The sequence below is a fragment of the Rana temporaria genome, chromosome 11 (assembly GCF_905171775.1).
Source record: "Rana temporaria chromosome 11, aRanTem1.1, whole genome shotgun sequence".
NCBI lineage: Eukaryota > Metazoa > Chordata > Amphibia > Anura > Ranidae > Rana > Rana temporaria.
In genome coordinates this window covers 128,614,406-128,632,339 of record NC_053499.1, presented here as the reverse complement: position 1 = coordinate 128,632,339, position 17,934 = coordinate 128,614,406, and the positions used below count along the sequence as shown (strand labels likewise).

Below are 17,934 nucleotides of genomic sequence, written 5' to 3'. Positions count from 1 at the left end.
ATATTACGGAAAATGCATAGTAATGCCCTGTACACACGATCGGTCCATGCGATGAGAACGGTCTGATGGACCGTTTTCATCGGTTAACCGATGAAGCTGACTGATGGTCAGTGGCGCCTACACACCATCGGTTAAAAAAACGATCGTGTCAGAACGCGGTGACGTAAAACACAACGACGTGCTGAAAAAAATGAAGTTCAATGCTTCCAAGCATGCGTCGACTTGATTCTGAGCATGCGTGGATTTTTTACCGATGGACGTACCTACTAACGATTGGTTTTTTTCTATCAGTTAGGAATCCATCGGTTAAATTTAAAACAAGTTGGCTTTTTTTTTTTACCTATGGATAAATAACCGATGGGGCCCACACACGATCGGTTTGGTCCAATGAAAACGGTCCATCAGACCGTTCTCATTGGTTTGACTGATCGTGTGTACGCGGCATAAGGGTATCAAACTACCTTGTAAGAGGACATCACTGGAGAGTATTTCTAGTGCTGGGCTTTCTAATTTGTTTTGGACAATTCTTTTTATAATTGTTCTTACAACCAAATAACTTAGAAAACATAGCAGACGTGTTTTATTTAAAGTGGAAGTAGTAAACTTTGGCAATAAGCTTCTATTATTCGCTCTATTGGTCTGTTAAAAATACCATTGAACCTAGGTGACCCCTGTGTATCCACATCTGTGCATGGGGTTCTGTGTCCTAGATGTTAATTGGTAAATCCTAGACATGTGCAGAACGAAAACATTTTTTTTAATTTTGATCCGTTATTTACATAAATTTGTTTCATTCGTTTTCAGAATTTGTTTTGTTCGTTTTGGAATCGATTTGGTTCGATTCGAAAAGTTTTCGAATCAATTTAGAATAGTTTTCCAATTTCCAAAGAGAATAAAATAGAATAGAAAATAAAGAGCTAGAATAGAAAAACATTTTTTTTCATTCTATTCCTTTTTTATTCTCTTTGGAAATTGGAAAACTATTCGACTTCGAAAAGTTTACAAATTCGAATTTGAAAACTATTCGAATTCGAAAAGTATTCGAAAACGATTTGAAAACGATTCAAATTCCCATTCTCCTGCTCTCCTGGGGTCATCATGGTGACGGCTCCCGTTTCCTCCCTCCTCTGCGGCGGCCAACTGGGAGTCTTCTCTTTTCGACCAATTGGAAAATTGGTCTCAAACCCGCTTATCATTGGCCGGATTGAGGATCAGTGTTTCATATTCATTTGCTGGTATATTACACCTGGGTGGGCTCAGAGGTGCTTAAAAAAAACGGCCTCTGCAATTCATGCGCCCGGTGCCCTGAAAGGTGCCTTACGTATGAATAGTGGGTGGCCGCGGCGGCTGTGGATAGATTCATGCTATGCATGAATCTAGGCATTCGGTGCGGAGTCCTCTGGGTCACGCGATTCATGAATCTATCTATCTATGCATGAATCTATCCATTGCATATAGGGAGGGGGTTGGAGAGAGGGGGGCGGGATCCGGGCGCCCTTAATGGATGGGCCGCCACTGGCCCACCTCCTTGTTTTCTCTACCTGTGAATGGAGGAGGGAGATACATCATATCTCTCTGTCTCTTCTTGCAGAGAAGAAAAAAAAATTGTGTGTAAAAAATAATAATAATTTTCTTGTGAAAAAATAAATTAATAATAATAAAAAGAAAATAAAAAAAATACCAAAATCAAAATTTGATCTAGGTCAGTGGCAGGTTTAATGTTTGGGTCAATGTCAGTATTTTTTTTTGGACAGGATTTTTTTTTTTTTTTAATAAGTGTCTTTGGGCCATATTCTCAAATAATTTACGCCGGCGTATCAGCAGATACGCCGACGTAAGTCCGATCCTATGTTTAAGTGTATTCTCAAACTGAGATACACTTAAACATGCCTAAGATACGACGGCCTGCGCCGTTGTATCTTAGGCTGCAATATTTACGCTGACCGCTAGGTGGCGGTCAGCGTAGAATATGCAAATGACTAGTCACGCCGATTCTCTAACGTACGCTTCCCCGCCGTAGTGTTTTAACGTCGTTTCCGTAAGCGATACGCGGCGTAAAGATAAACATGCCCCCTAGGTGGTGTACTCAATGTTAAGTATGGCCGTCGATCCCGCGTCGAAATTTGAAAATTTAACGTCGTTTGCGTAAGTCGTCCGTGAATGGCGCTGGACGCCATTTACGTTACAGTCAAAACAAATGACGTCCGTGAGACGTCATTTAGCGCAATGCACGTCGGGGTAATTTACCCGACGGAGCATGCGCATTACGATCGGCGCGGGAGCGCGCCTAATTTAAATGATCCACGCCCCCTACCAGAATCATTTGAATTAGGAGGGCTTGCGCGGGTGGACTTTACGCGACGCCGCCGCAAGTTTACAGGTAAGTGGTTTGGGAATCAGGCACTTGCCACTTAAACTTGCAGCGGCGTAACGTAAAGGACATACGTTCCGCCGCCTCAGATCTTTAAGAATATGCCCCAGAGTGTGTTAGGTAGGATAAAAAAAAAAAATGCAAAAATGCGCACTATTGTTTTTGGGCTGTACTACGGGTACAAACAACTACTAATATACACATATGTGGTATCGCTGTGATCGTCAGGAGCAGGAGAATATCATTTGGGTTGTTCTTTAGTGGAAGGGTATGGTTGTAGCAAGAAATATACAGCTAAATTTAAAAAAAATTTGGGCCTGTTTTTCTTCAATAATAAACAAAAATTAGGAAATATCCATTACCAAGCGAAAGTCCAATTTGTCCTGAAACACATGGCTTAACCACCTAAGCCCCGGACCATTATGCAGCCAAATGACCGGGCCACTTTTTGCGATTCGGCACTGCGTCGCTTTAACTGACAATTGCACGGTCGTGCGACATGACTCCCAAACAAAATTGGTGTCCTTTTTTCCCACAAATTTATTTTGGTGGTATTTGATCACCTCTGCGGTTTTTATTTTTTGCGCTATAAACAAAAATAGAGCCACAATTTTGAAAAAAATTCAATATATTTTAATTTTAGCTATAATAAAATCCCCCAAAAATTTATAAAAAAATGTTTTTCCTCAGTTTAGGCCAATACGTATTCTTCTACATATTTTTGGTAAAAAAAAATCGCAATAAGCGTTTATTGATTGGTTTTCTCAAAAGTTATAGCGTCTACAACATAGGGGATAGTTTTATGGCATTATTATTAATATTTTTTTTTACTAGTAATGGCAGCAATTATCGATTTTTATCGTGACTGCGACATTATGGCGGACATATCAGACAGTTTTGACACATTTTTGGGACCATTGTCATTTTTACAGCGATCAGTGCTATAAAAATGCACTGAATACTGTGAAAATGACACTGGGCCAGATTCTTGTAAGTCCTGCGGCGGCGTTGCGTAAGCTATTTACACTACGCCGCCCCAACTTACAGGAGCAAGTGCTGTATTCCGCAAACACTTGCTCCGTAGTTTGCGGCGGCGTAGTGTAATTGGCCCGGCGTATCCCAAGGGGGTGGCTTGTATTTAAATTAAGCGCGCCCCCGTGCCGTTCGAACTGCGCATGCGCCGGGCTTAAGATAGCCCAGTGCGCATGCTCCAGTTCTCGACGGAAAACGTCAATGACGCCGACGTGTGCGTCATTGACGTAAAGTCATATTCAAGAACGACGTACCCGACGGGAAAAGACGACGCGGACCCGACGCCATACTTAACATGGCATACGTGGGACTGGCGTAAGGTTACCCCTCATATAGCAGGGGTAACCTTACGCTTACGCAAACGACGTAAGCGACGATTACGCGACACGATTTCGTTCGGGAATCGGCGTATCAGGTTCATTTGCATAAACAAATGAGACCTGAACGTAAACGCCACCTAGCGGCCGGCGGCGAATTACATTTAAGATCCGACAGTGTAAGTGACTTACACCTGTCGGATCTACAACGTATCTATGCGAAAATGATTCTAGGAATCACTCGCATAGATACACTGGCCAAAAAAGAGAGATACGACGGAGTTTCCTGGGATACTCCGTCGTAACTCTTCTGAGAATATGGCCCACTGGCAGTGAAGGGGTTAACCACCAGGTGGCGCTGTAGGGGTTAAGTGTGCCCTAGTGAGTGATTCTTACTGTAGGGTGGATGGGCTACACGTGACAAGGCAGTGATCACTGCTTCCGAATGACAGGAAGCGGTGATCGATGTCATTGTCACCAGGCCGAGCGGGGAGATGCTTGTTTACATTAGCATCTCCCCGTTCTTCCTTACCGTGAGCCGAACGCGGATATCCCCGCAGCGATCGAGTCCACAGGATCCGCGGGCGGGCGTGGGCGTGTCCACAATGCCACGCTCTTAAAGGGGACGTATATATACGTTCTTCTGCCTGTCCGTGCCATGCTGCCGACGTATATAGTCGTGTGCTGGTCGGCAAGCAGATAATCCACCTGGATGCACAAAGTTTTTGTGATGATATGTACAGTTTTACTAACACGTGTCAAAGTTGCAAAATTGTGCTTAGGCATTACAATTTGTTTTACCCTAAGGCACAAAGGGGTTAAATTATTAAATTTCTGGGGGTTAAAGAATGTTTTTTTTGTCTGGTTACAGCGTGATTTATACCCGGTGCTTCCACTGAGTCTATGTATCCGGATCCTGAGAGATGTTGCTGAGGGTTTGACTTTCTTACACAACCTTCACCCTTCTATAGCGCACCAGCGCCTGAAGCCCTGCAATATTCTTTTGGATGATCAGTACCATGTAAAGGTAAGACACTTGGAGTGAATATTTCTGTTTAAAGATTCATAGCCAGTATTAAAGATGTCATGGGCGTCCGCAAAACTTTTCACAGGGGGGCATTATTTTAAGGTCACAATGCTCCACCCCCTTTTGACAATGTCATGAAGGGGAGGGGCTTAGCCGTGACTCGCAAGTATTTATTTTTAAAAGGGAAACGGCAGCCTATGGCGGACACCTTGCTGATCCCTGATTCTATGGGGGGGGGGGGGGCACTTGTCCCCCTTGCCCCTATTTGCGGACGCCCATGAAAGATGTTAGGAAGTTTTAACCACTTGCTTACTGGGCACATATACCCCCTTCCTGACCAGAGGACTTTTTGCGATTCGGCACTGCGTCGCTTTAACTGACAATTGTGCGGTCGTGCGACGTGGCTTCCCAACAAAATTTACGTCCTTTTTTCCCCACAAATAGAGCTTTCTTTTAGTGGTTTTTCATCACCTCTGCGGTTTTTATTTTTTGCGCTATAAACAAAAATAGAGCGACAATTTTGAAAAAAAATTAAATATTTTTTACTTGTTGCTGTAATAAATAGCTCAATTTTTTTTTTTATTTATTTTTTTTTCTCAGTTTAGGCCAATACGTATTCTACATATTTTTGGTAAAAAAAAAAAAAGAATTCGCAATAAGCGACTGGTTTGCGCAAAAGTTATAGCGCCTACAAAATAGGGGACAGAATTATTATTATTTTTTTTTACTAGTAATGGCGGCGATCTGCGATTTTTATCGGTACTGCGACATTATGGCGGACACATCGGACACTTTTGACACATTTTTGGCACCATTCACATTTATACTGCGATCAGTGCTATAAATATGCACTGATTACTGTATAAATGTGACTGGCATTGAAGGGGTTGACACTAGGGGGTGAGGAAGGGGTTAAATGTGTACCCTATATAGCGTTACTAACTGTGTGGGGTGAGGGGACTGACTGGGGGAGGTGACCGATCTGTGTCCCTATGTACAAGAGACACAGATCGGTCTCCTCTCTCCCTGACAGGACATGGATCTGTGTGTTTACACACACAGATCCACGTCCTTGTCTCTGTAACCGCCGATCGAGGGAGCCTGGCGGACATCGCGGCCGCCAGCCACGCGCATCGGCATCTCAGTGATGCGGCGGGCGCGTGCCGCCGGCGCTCCCCAGTGGCCAGGAGGAGCGGAGGCCGTAAAAAGACGGCCTCCCGGAGATTTAGAGCCACCCTGCGGCCGTATAAAGTCGTACGGCCATCGGGAAGTGGTTAAAATCGTTATTTCTATTGAAAATAGTATAAAGCATCAATACATTTTCTCTAGGTTTATACCTTCATTTCAGCTATATGCACAATACTGGAAATAGTATTTGAACAGTAAAAAGCTTGAGATTGGTTGTCCTGTTTCTTGTTCCCTATGTGTTCACCAAAAATAGTGGTTGCATTTCAATATTAATAAGGCATCATTAATGGTTAGCCTAAAACTGTCTATACAAGATTTCCACTTCCTAACACTAGACAGGTTGATATGATTTGGTGATCTATCGTGATCTCCACATCTGGACACCACTGAAAAATGATAAAAAATACAAATATATATAGTAAAACCTTGGTTTGAGAGCGTTTTGCAAGACAAGCTACATTTTTTAATAAATTGTAACTTGATATACAAGCGATGTCTTGATATAAGAGTAGCGTCATGTCACTACTGAGTATAAAATAGAAGAGAGGAGCCACTAAGTGTAGCAATATAGTTATATTTAATGAAGGTACAACATTTAAAAACTTACAAGGTTGATGATTAAAACAGGCACATCTAAGTATGCAGGCATCTGGGCGTACATTGATTGGTTTGCGCAAAAGTTATAGCGTCTACAAACCATGGGACAGATTTATGGCATTTTTATGGTGTTTATATTATTATTTTTTACCAGTAATGGCGGTGATCTGCGATTTTTAGTGGTACTGCGACATTGTTGCAGACAGATTGGATACTTTTGACCCATTTTTGGGACCATTGACACTTATAGAGCAATCAGTGCTATAAAAATGCACTGATTACTGTAAAAATGTTACTGGCAGGGAAGGGGTTAACACTAGGGGGCGATCAAGGAGTTAAGTGGGCGTTCCTTCACTGTGTGGGGATGGGACTAACTAGGAGAGATGACAGATCGTTGTTCCTACTTTGTAGACACACACAATCTGTCTGATCTCATTTGACAGCACAGGGATTTGTGTGCTAGCTCTCATGCACGCGATCGTGTGTGCTGTGGCCACAGGAGTAAGTAAAGGAACTCCCTGAAAGCTTAACCTAAAAATGAAAATGTTAATACAAATTCAAAAAAGTATCACACACAGCTGTTTCTAATGGACTAAAGACATATTCCAAAAGAGTGCTAGGCTGGGTCCCTAAAAACATGTATATACTAGGGTTGTCCCGATATCACTTTTTTAGGACTGAGTACAAGTACTGATACTTTTTTTCAAGTACTCGCCGATACCGAATACCGATACTTTTTTTAAATGTGTCCCCAAATGCAGCCATGTCCCCCCACAGATGCAGCCATGTCTCCCCCCATTATCCAGCCATGTCTCCCCCCATTATCCAGCCATGTCTCCCCCCATTATCCAGCCATGTCTCCCCCCATTATCCAGCCATGTCTCCCCCCATTATCCAGCCATGTCTCCCCCCATTATCCAGCCATGTCTCCCCCCATTATCCAGCCATGTCTCCCCCCATTATCCAGCCATGTCTCCCCCCATTATCCAGCCATGTCTCCCCCCATTATCCAGCCATGTCTCCCCCCATTATGCAGCCATGTCTCCCCCCATTATGCAGCCATGTCTCCCCCCATTATGCAGCCATGTCTCCCCCCATTATCCAGCCATGTCTCCCCCCATTATGCAGCCATGTCTCCCCCCATTATCCAGCCATGTCTCCCCCCATTATCCAGCCATGTCTCCCCCCATTATCCAGCCATGTCTCCCCCCATTATCCAGCCATGTCTCCCCCCCATATCCCGCTTACCTGCATCACGCTACCGCCGAAGTATTCTATTTGGGTATCGGGGGTATTTGCGGGAGTACGAGTACTCCCGCAAATACTCGGAATCGGTCCCGATACCGATACTAGTATCGGTATCGGGACAACCCTAGTATATACCATTCCATCCAGCATACTGCCGACATGTACAGTATGCTGGGGTTTTTTTTTCGCTGTACATACCGCCGTATAGCTATTTCCCCCCCCCCCCCGCGCGCGCCTTCCAGGTAGTGGATCCCGTGGGACTGGGCGTTCCTATTCAGAGACTAAGTGATTGACGTGATGACAAAAGCTTCCCCCCGGGACACAATGCGCGTCACCAGTTTCCGAAAGAAGCCGAACATCGGTGCGCAGGCGCCGTATAGAGCCGACTCGCAGTTCGGCTTCTTTCGGAAACTGGTGACGCGCTTATGCGCCGGGGGAAGCCTTTGTCATCACGTCAATCACTTAGTCTCTAAATAGGAACGCCCACTCCCGCGGGATCCACTACCCGGAAGCCCGGGGGGGGGGGGGGGAAACAGCTATACGGCGGTATGTACAGCGGGAAAAAAAAAAAGCATACTGTACATGTCGACAGTATGCTGGATGGAATGGTATATACATGTTTTTAGGGTGAACCTCCGCTTTAATACCCCCTGTGAGTGTTTGTTTTTTTTTTTCATTTGTGTCCCATTGGGAGGATTTCCCTTCACTTTCTGTCCCATAGCCAAAACAAGTGAGAGAAAATCCCTACAAGGTAAGGGAATCCTGGGGTGTCACCAGAACTAGTGTCCCCATTGGAAGATTTCTTTTTTATTCCTGTTCTGATTTCAACCCAAAATTTGGGATTTTCTTTTACTTTCACTTTTGATGGTATCGGAATACAGAAAATAGAGAGGGCAAATGCCCCTTGCGGGGCCACAGACAGCAATAAAAAAAGACAGTGGGCCAGATCCTCAAAAGGGATACGCCGGCGTATCTACTGATACGCCGTCGTATCCCTGTTTCTATCTATGGAACTGATCCACAGAATCAGTTTCCAAAAGATAGGGAGAAGATCTCGTCGAAATGCCGCTTCGGGTATGCAAATTAGCACTTACGGAGATCCACAAAGCTTTTAAGCTTTGTTTTTTCTCCGTAAGTATTAGTTTGCCGTCGCAATATTAGGATGCGCAGTACGGCCGGCGCGGGAGCGCGCCTAATTTAAATGGGACTCGCCCCATTAATATTAGGAACGCCTTGCGCCGGCCGGATTTAAGTTACACAGCCGTAAATTTCTAGGTAAGTGCTTTGTGGCTCGGGCACTTAGGTAGAAATTTTCCAGCAGTGTAACTTAAATCCGAATATTTAAGTTACACTGGCTGGCTGTGGATCTGGCCCAGTGGTTCTAACCCCTCTCCACTTTATCCAAAACTAAAAAAAAAAAAAATGTCTTTAGTTACACTTTAAAAACTTGTTTAAAACGTGTTAAAGCCCCACTCCAGGATACTTTTCTATATATTAATTATCTATATATTGTTTTTAGCTTTCAGATATCCAAACACTGGACTTACCAAAGCTTTCAATATCTTCGGATGAAAATGATACACACAGAGTCTATATGTCACCTCAGAGGCTACAGGGTCATGAACCAACAACAGCAGATGATATGTACAGGTTCGTTGTTTTTTTTTTCTTGGGAATTTCCCCATTCGTCACCAATGCTGTAAATAGATTTTACCAGCCAATGTGCTAATACTGTATTTTGTTCTGGTTAGGAGATTTTACACCAGCAGATCCTTCCAGCCATATTGTCTGGTCAATAAACTCTAAGCAGGAGCCGCGCTACTCCTACAGGAGCCGCTTGGTAATCTGGGTTCTCTGTTCCGCACCGTTGGGTAGATTCACGTAGGGGCGCCTAACTTTAGGGCGGCCTAGCCTAGCCTTTTTAGGCTACACCGCCGTAAATTAGTTAGGCTAGTAGTGATTCACAAACCACTTACCTGCTAATCTACGGCGGTGTAGCCTAAAACGAGCGGGCGTAAGGGCGCCCAATTCAAATGACTTGGAGGGGGGCGTGTTGTATGGAAATGAGGCTTGACCTCACGTTTTTTTACGTTTTTTGACACTGCGCATGCGCTGGGCGACTACATTTCCCAGATGCGCATTGCGGCTAAGTAGGCCGCACGGGCCTATTGATTTCGACGTGTACGTAAACAACGTAAATCCCGATTCGCGGACGACTTGCGCAAACGATGTAAAAAATTCGAACCTCGCCGGGGGGAACGGGGGCCATACTTAACATTGTTATTCCACCTCATAGGTGGAATAACTTTAGGCGGCCTATCCCTTACGGAAACGACGTAATGCGACGGCGTACGTTCGTGAATCGGCGTATCCCCCTCATTTACATAATCTACGCCGGCTGCAATGGAAGCGCCATCTAGCGGACAACAGAAACATTGCAAGCTAAGATAGAACGGCGCAAGCCGGCCTATCTTAGCTTTGTTTAAGTGTATCTCTGTTTGAGAATACACTTAAACAAAATCTACTGATAAGCCGGCCTAACTCTTTGTGAATCTACCTACTTGACTCCAAGAACAATTTCATCCCCTCTGACACACCTGGTTGAGTGAAAGTTACTGCACCCACAAATAGGAACACAAGTTTCAATACCTTTAACTCAACTTTGAATTAGTACCAGGAAATAGACAGTTTAGTGGTAAATGTTGGTATGCAGGGCCGCCGATAAGGGGGGACAACTGGGACTCCTGTAGGGGGCCCGGGCCAAACTCCCAGCTATGTTGAAACCTCTTGCCTGAGGGGGACCTCACCAGGGTCCATGCTGGCTGATGCATTTCAAAGGTAACTCTTCTTCATCAGAGCCACAGTCTGATAAACAGTATAATTACTATGCCAACGTATTTTAGAATACAATTTTGTACCACTAGACTGGAATTAACTCATAAGTCAGCAATAAACAGTGCTTTAAAGCATTAACTGCAATGTGAATAATAATATAGCTGGTCTAGAGTGCACTTTAGGAGAATGACTAGGATATAATGCAATGTTCCCTGAGAAATACCTCTTAGCATAGGCAATAAGTAAAAGTCCTTGAGTAGCAGCTGTAAAGGGACAGTCGTTGGTCCTAACTCTGTAGTCAGCTAGCGTTGGGGCCCAACTGTACCATTGGTGCCTATGAGAATAGTTCCAGTCAAGCCTGCAAGTAACAAAAAGACTACTACAGAAATCAGGTGGCAGAGATAAAGTATCTGAAAATGCAACCAGATTTACATACATTTCCAGGAATGTTGTTAAATATATATATTTTTGTCTTTAGCTTTGGGACCTGTGCGCATGAACTTGTAAGCAGAAAATGTCCATTCCAAGGTAAGGACTTGGTGACTTTATTTTAAATTAAAAATTTCAATCTAGCAACAACTCACATTTCATCTACCATTAGTTGCCTTCCCTGGCTTGCTAATACTGATCTTTTTTTTATTTTTTAAGATGTCTATTACTGCTTTTCTGCTGCCATTGCAGAACGTTTAACCTTTAAAAATTCTGTCCATACTGCAGTAGAACATGCCAGTTGGCTTGCTCATGATGGGCTGAACCTTTTCCAATCTAACCATACCAAAGTTTTGTCAATTCTGAAAAAGTTCAGCTGTTCAGTTTAAATTCAAGTGATGATTACAATCTCATAACCACAAACAGATGTATATAAAATGGAACTCCAGGCACATTGGAGGCACACCCCACCCTAACCCCAAACCCGGGAGACAACCCAGGTTGTAATTTATGATTTATACTTTTTTATACTAACCTTTTTGAGGTTTTCAAGCTGGTAACACATAAAGGGCTGTTCAGATCTTCTCCAGTGTTAGGTAATTGCAGGGCACTATGGCGATGACCCCTTGGGTGGGTCCATGATGCCCCTGAGCAGGGCCGATCCGCCCTATAGGCTCACTATGCAAGCTGCTTAGGGCCCTGCAAAGCTGTGGAGGGCCCCCCAAATTACTAGAGGCCCCGCCTGGTGAAAAGTCATTTTCGGCCCCTCACCCAGCTTCTCAACTCGCTGGCTGCATGGGAGAAGAAATGTAAGATGTAATTTCCGACAGCAGAACACCCCCTCCCCCCGCTTCTCAACTTTAATCTTTAATGTATTAATGTGCTGTATGGCATGGATGGAGAAATCTGTTATGTTTTTTTTTTTATTATTATTATTATTCAGCCGGAAGGCTAAACAAAAAAAATATCTAGTAGTGTATGGGCAGCTTAAAGAGGCATGTAACGATATTCATATTCGTACCCAAAATAATCCATACACATCTACTACTCGATGGACCTGAAATCTATTTCTCAATAAATTGTTTATTATCATGTTTTTCTGCCTCCTAGTAATGTCCTCTTTGATACCCCCCCCCCCACTTCCGGTTGTTTGAAGTGAGCAGTGCACGTTGGTTGCGGTCATGTGCACTGCTATATAGTCCCAGTCCATCTCAGAAGCAAACAAGAAAGGGTGGCTATGTTCCTACATACAGCGAGACAATGTGCGAGTCGTGTGCGCCGTGCTCACTGGTCCCCACTGTTTTCTGGGAGACTAGTGTTGCTCTACATAAAGATGGCCTAGGCTATAAAAAGATTGCCAAGACCCAGAAACTGAGCTGCAGCATGGAGGCCAAGACCATACAGCGGTTTTTAACAAGACGGGTTCCACTCAGAACAGGCCTTGCCATGGTTGACCAAAGAAGTTGAGTGCATATGCTCAGTGTCATATCCAGAGGTTGCCTTTGGGAAATAGACATATGAGTGTTGACAGCATTGCTGCAGAGGTTGAAGGGGTGGGGGGGTCAGAATGTCAGTGCTCAGACCATAAGGCGCACACTGCATAAAATTGGTCTGTCATCCCAGAAGGAAATCTCTTCTAAAGATGATGCACAAGAAAGCCCGCAAACAGTTTGCTGAAGACAAGCAGACTAAGGACATGGATTACTGTAATCATGTCCTGTGGTCTGATGAGACCAAGATAAACTTATTTGGTTCAGATGGTATCAAGCGTGTGTGGCGGCAACCAGGTGAGAAGTACAAAGACAAATGTGTCTTGCCTACAGTCAAGCATGGTGGTGGGAGTGTCATGGTCTGGGGCTTCATGAGTGCTGTCGGCACTGGGGAGCTAGAGTTCATTGGGGGAACCATGAATGCCAACATGTACTGTGACATAATGAAGCAGAGCATGATCCCCTCCATTTGGACACTGGGCCACAGGGCAGTATTGCAACATGATCCCAAGGACCCCAAATACACCTCCAAGACGACCACTGCTTTGCTAAAGAATCTGAGGGTAAAGGTGATGGACTAGCCAAGCATGTCTCCAGACCTAAACCCTATTGAACATCTGTGGGGCATCCTCAAACTAAAGGTGGAGGAGCAAAAGGTCTCTAAGATCCACCAGATCTGTGATGTCATCATGGAGGAGGGGAGGAGGACTGCAGTGGCAACCTGTGAAGCTCTGGTGAACTCCATGCCCAAGAGGGTTAAGGCAGTGCTGGAAAATAATGGTGGCCACACAAAATATTGACATTTTAGGCCCAATTTGGACATTTTAATTTAGGGGTGTACTCATTTTCGTTGCCAGTGGTTTAGACATTAATGGCTTTGTGTTGAGTTATTTTGAGGGGACAGCAAATTTACACTGTTATACAAGCCGTACACTCGCTACTTTACATTGTAGTAAAGTGTAAATTCTTCAGTGTTGTCACATAAAGATATAATAAAATATCTACAAAAATGTGAGGGGTGTACTCACTTTTGTGAGATACTGTGTGCATATATATATATATATATATATATATTACACACTATACTGTCAAAAGTATTGGGACGCCTGCCTTTACATGCACATCCATCCGCTGAAAAATCCCAGCAAATGGGTTTCAGCGGATAGATCCTATGGTGTGTACACGCCAGCGGATCTGTTTCCGCGGATATTTCTCCCCTGGGATGGATTCCAGCAGATCGAATATTTGCTGACATGCCAAGCAAATCCATCTGCTGGAATCCATCCCAACGGATGGTACAGACTCACCGGATCCATCTGTCCGAAGGGATCCCCCGCATGCGTCGTAATGATTCGACGCATGCGTGGAATTCCTTATATGACAGCGTCGCGCACGTCGCCACGTCATAATCGCGGCGACGGCGCGACACGTCATCGCCAGAGGATTTCGGCGCGGATTTCAATGCGATAGTGAGTACACTCCATCGCATTAAAATCTGCTGAAATCCTCGAGAGGATTTATCCGCGGAAACGGTCCGCTGGACCGTATCCGCGGATAAATCCTCCCGTGTGTATGGGGCCTTAGTCCCGTAGGGTTTAATATTGCGTTGGCCCACCCATTGTAGCTATAACGGGGTGTTCTCACTTTTGTGAGATACTGTATATTACAGGAGCTGGAATCTATCCCTAGAGAAAATCCACTTGCTGTAATCTGTACTGAAAGTTGCAGATAGCCATATTTGTTTTGTTATCATTGCACTACATAAATGTGAGATGAAATGTTTCCTATGCTAGGAATGCTTGGCTCACTCTTACATCTGCTTCCATACTCCTGTCCTGCATTCTGTTAATATTTCATGTTGAGTTAAACATTTTTGGAATGGAGCCAGTTGTAGTTGGTGCTACGGAGCAGGGTGAGAATGTTGCAGAACGGGTCGTGCAAGGTGCTTCTGTTACTGGAAATGTTTGGCTGGCATTACCATAGAACACAATTGCACTTCGTTGTACAATTTCCAATCTTATAGCCATTAACACAAGAGGGCAATTTGCCCCCCCCCCCAAATAAAACACACTGGATTAATATATTAATAGCCTTAATTTTCCTAAATAGCTTCCTTTACCTTAGTGCAGTCCTCCTTCACTTACCTCATCCTTCCATTCTGCTTTTAAATGTCTTTATTTCTTCTGAGAAATCCTCACTAACTGTTCTTCTGTCTGTAACTCCACACAGTAATGCAAGGCTTTCTCCCTGGTGTGGAGTGTCGTGCTCGCCCCCTCCCTTGAACTACAGGAGAGTCAGGACTCTCTCTATGTTGCAGATAGAGAAAGGAGCTGTGTGTTAGTGGGCGTCCTGACTCTCCCGTAGTCCAAGGGAGGGGGTGAGCACGACACTCCACACCAGGGAGAAATCCTTGCATTACGGTGTGGAGTTACAGACAGAAGAACAGGAAGTGAGGATTTCTCAGAAGAAATAAGGACATTAACCACTAAAGCCCCGGACCTTTAGGCAGCTAAATGCCCAGGCCAGGTTTTGCGATTCGGCACTGCGTCGCTTTAACAGACAATTGCGCGGTCATGCGACGTGGCTCCCAAACAAAATTGGCGTCCTTTTTTCCCCACAAATAGAGCTTTCTTTTGGTGGTATTTGATCACCTCTGCGATTTTTATTTTTTGCGCTATAAACAAAAATAGAGCGACAATTTTGAAAAAAATTAAATATTTTTTACTTTTTGTTATAATAAATATTGCAAAAAAAAACGTATCTAAAAAATTTTTTTCCCCTCAGTTATTCTTCGACCTATTTTTAATAAAAAAAAATCGCAATAAGCGTTTATCGATTGGTTTGCGCAAAATTTATAGCGTTTACAAAATAGGGGATAGTTTTATTGCATTTTTATTAATTTTTTTTTTTTACTACTAATGGCGGCGATCAGCGATTTTTTTCGTGACTGCGACATTATGGCGGACCCTTCGGACAATTTTGACACATTTTTGGGACCATTGTCATTTTCACAGCAAAAAATGCATTTAAATTGCATTGTTTATTGTGAAAATGACAGTTGCAGTTTGGGAGTTAACCACAGGGGGGCGCTGTAGGAGTTAGGGTTCACCTAGTGTGTGTTTACAACTGTAGGGGGGTGTGGCTGTAGGACTGACGTCATCGATCGAGTCTCCCTTATATAAGGGATCACTCGATCGATACGCCGCCACAGTGAAGCACGGGGAAGCCGTGTTTACATACGGCTCTCCCCGTTCTTCAGCTCCGGGGAGCGATCGCGACGGAGCGGCTATAAACAAATAGCCGCGCCGTCGTCCCGGATCGCTCCCCGAGGGAACCCGACCGCCGCATGTAGCGGGGGGGGTCCCGATCGGACCCCCCACCCGCTAGAAGGCAAGGACGTACATGTACGCCCATTTGCCTGTACGTGCCATTCTGTGGACGTACATATACATGCGACGGTCGGGAAGTGGTTAAAAAACAAAATGGAAGGATGAGGTAAGTGAAGGAGGACTGCACTAAGGTAAAGGAAGCTATTTAGGGAAAAGAAAATTGTACCTTTACAACCCCTTGAAGGGTTTCATCTTGTATATGGGTTCCTTGAGCTGTATTAGTACACTTGCATCAAAAGCAATTGAGTACTGTCTGTGATACTTTATTATTTGCACTAACATCCAAATTTTCAGGACAAGCTTTAGGGATGTACCCCCTTTTTTTAACTAGCTCAGTCCCAAAAATTTTTACCCCCTTCATGATCAGGCCATTTTGTCTATTTGGCACTGCGCTACTTTAACTGGGAATTGTACATCATAAAACGCTGTATCCAAACAAAATGTATGTCATTTCTTTTCCCCATACAAATAGCGTTTTCTTTTGGTGGTATTTGATCACCACTGGGTTTTTATTTTATATTATATAAACAATATAATTTAATTTCTGCTATCCAAAAATATATAAAAAATCGAATTTTGGCCAACATACTACATCTTTGGTAAAAAAAAAAAAATCCCAATAAGTGTATGATTGGTTTGCGTGAAAGTTATAGCATCTACAACTATGAGATATATATACTGGAGTTTTGTTTAATATACTACCAATGGCAGTGATCAGCAACTTATAATGGGACTGCGATATTGCGGTGGAAAATCTGACACTAACTAACACTGAGTGGGAACTAACTATCAGCTGTGATAAAGCAGCAGGACCGTGAAAAACGCGTTATGATGGTAACCTGGTAGCTTGCCAACCAAGCCTCTGTCTGTTCCAGTGGCTGTGGCTTCCTTCTGGCCGCTTGCAGTTCCTGATAGATCACTTCCGGCTCGCCGTTACATCACTTCCGGTGTGGTGACCAGCTACTGCTCTCCCGTTACATCTTCTTCCAAGCGAGAACCCCTGTTTGGCACCCCCCTGGAGTTCCTTTGGGCATAAAATCGATTGGATTACACACTGGCTGCTCTCCCTGGTGATCCCCAAATCGATGGGCCAGTATGCAACATCTAATGTTCTTGCCCCCACTATATAGGGCCTATAGGCCAATGCAAGCTCACCACTGTAAACTTTTTTAACTTATAAGATTTTTTATGCCGTTGTTTGTACGTGAATAAACTTTTTACCCTTGGATCATTTGCATATACAATTGATTTGTGAGATCCAATTTCAATGAACTGAACTATTTATACATTACAGCACCATCTTGTGGTAACTTTTGCATATAGCACTCTGGTTTGTGTGTTTCTTTGGATTATCATTCCACAACTCCTGGTGGAATAGTCTGAGCAGTGACTTTTACCAGCTTTGGCTACATACTCTTCATTAAAAAGCTGGTAGCAGCTGAAAGTTAGTAGGGGGAATTGACTAACTGCCAATAACATCACTAGTGACACTAATACAGTGATTAATGATAATACTATACACTGTCACTGCACTAATAAGACTGGCTGGGAAAAGAGTTAACACCTCGGGTAATCAAGGGGTTAAATGTGCGCCTTAATATGTATAATATGTGCTGCTTTTTTCTTAAGATCTTTCTGTTTCTTCTCCTTTGCAGGGAGAAGAAACAGAGAGATTGTCCCCTCTGTACAGAGCCCTGTGTTGATTCTCATTTTTACAGTTTATGGGCATCTTAAACCTTGAAAAGAGAATGTTTAGCATGGTATAGCAACTTCAGATCACTATCACTATCTGAGCTTGGGGCAACAGACAGATCTTGTCCTTTCCTGATATGTTCGAGGGTTCTTCAAAAATATCAATGGTGCTCAAAATAATATCACAGTGTAGATTTACCTATTGGATCAGGGGGGTCCAGCGCATATTAGGAAGTATGTAGCTGGAGGGTAAATGTAGGTTTCTTTTTCTGTGGCATATTTAATTTTCTACAATGATGACACCGTTGTCATTGGCCCT

The 17,934-nt window shown here is 43.8% G+C and overlaps 1 protein-coding gene across 1 annotated transcript in view; it reads left to right on the top strand.

Moving 5' to 3' along the window:
* Window positions 1-17,934, top strand: part of LOC120917661 (receptor-interacting serine/threonine-protein kinase 2-like) — a 76,918-nt gene that overhangs the window by 33,753 nt on the left and 25,231 nt on the right. The window contains exons 4-6 of the mRNA XM_040329114.1: window positions 4,592-4,747; window positions 9,300-9,430; window positions 11,094-11,143. Coding sequence (XP_040185048.1) covers window positions 4,592-4,747; window positions 9,300-9,430; window positions 11,094-11,143 — 337 coding nt within the window. The remainder of the gene's footprint in view (window positions 1-4,591; window positions 4,748-9,299; window positions 9,431-11,093; window positions 11,144-17,934) is intronic.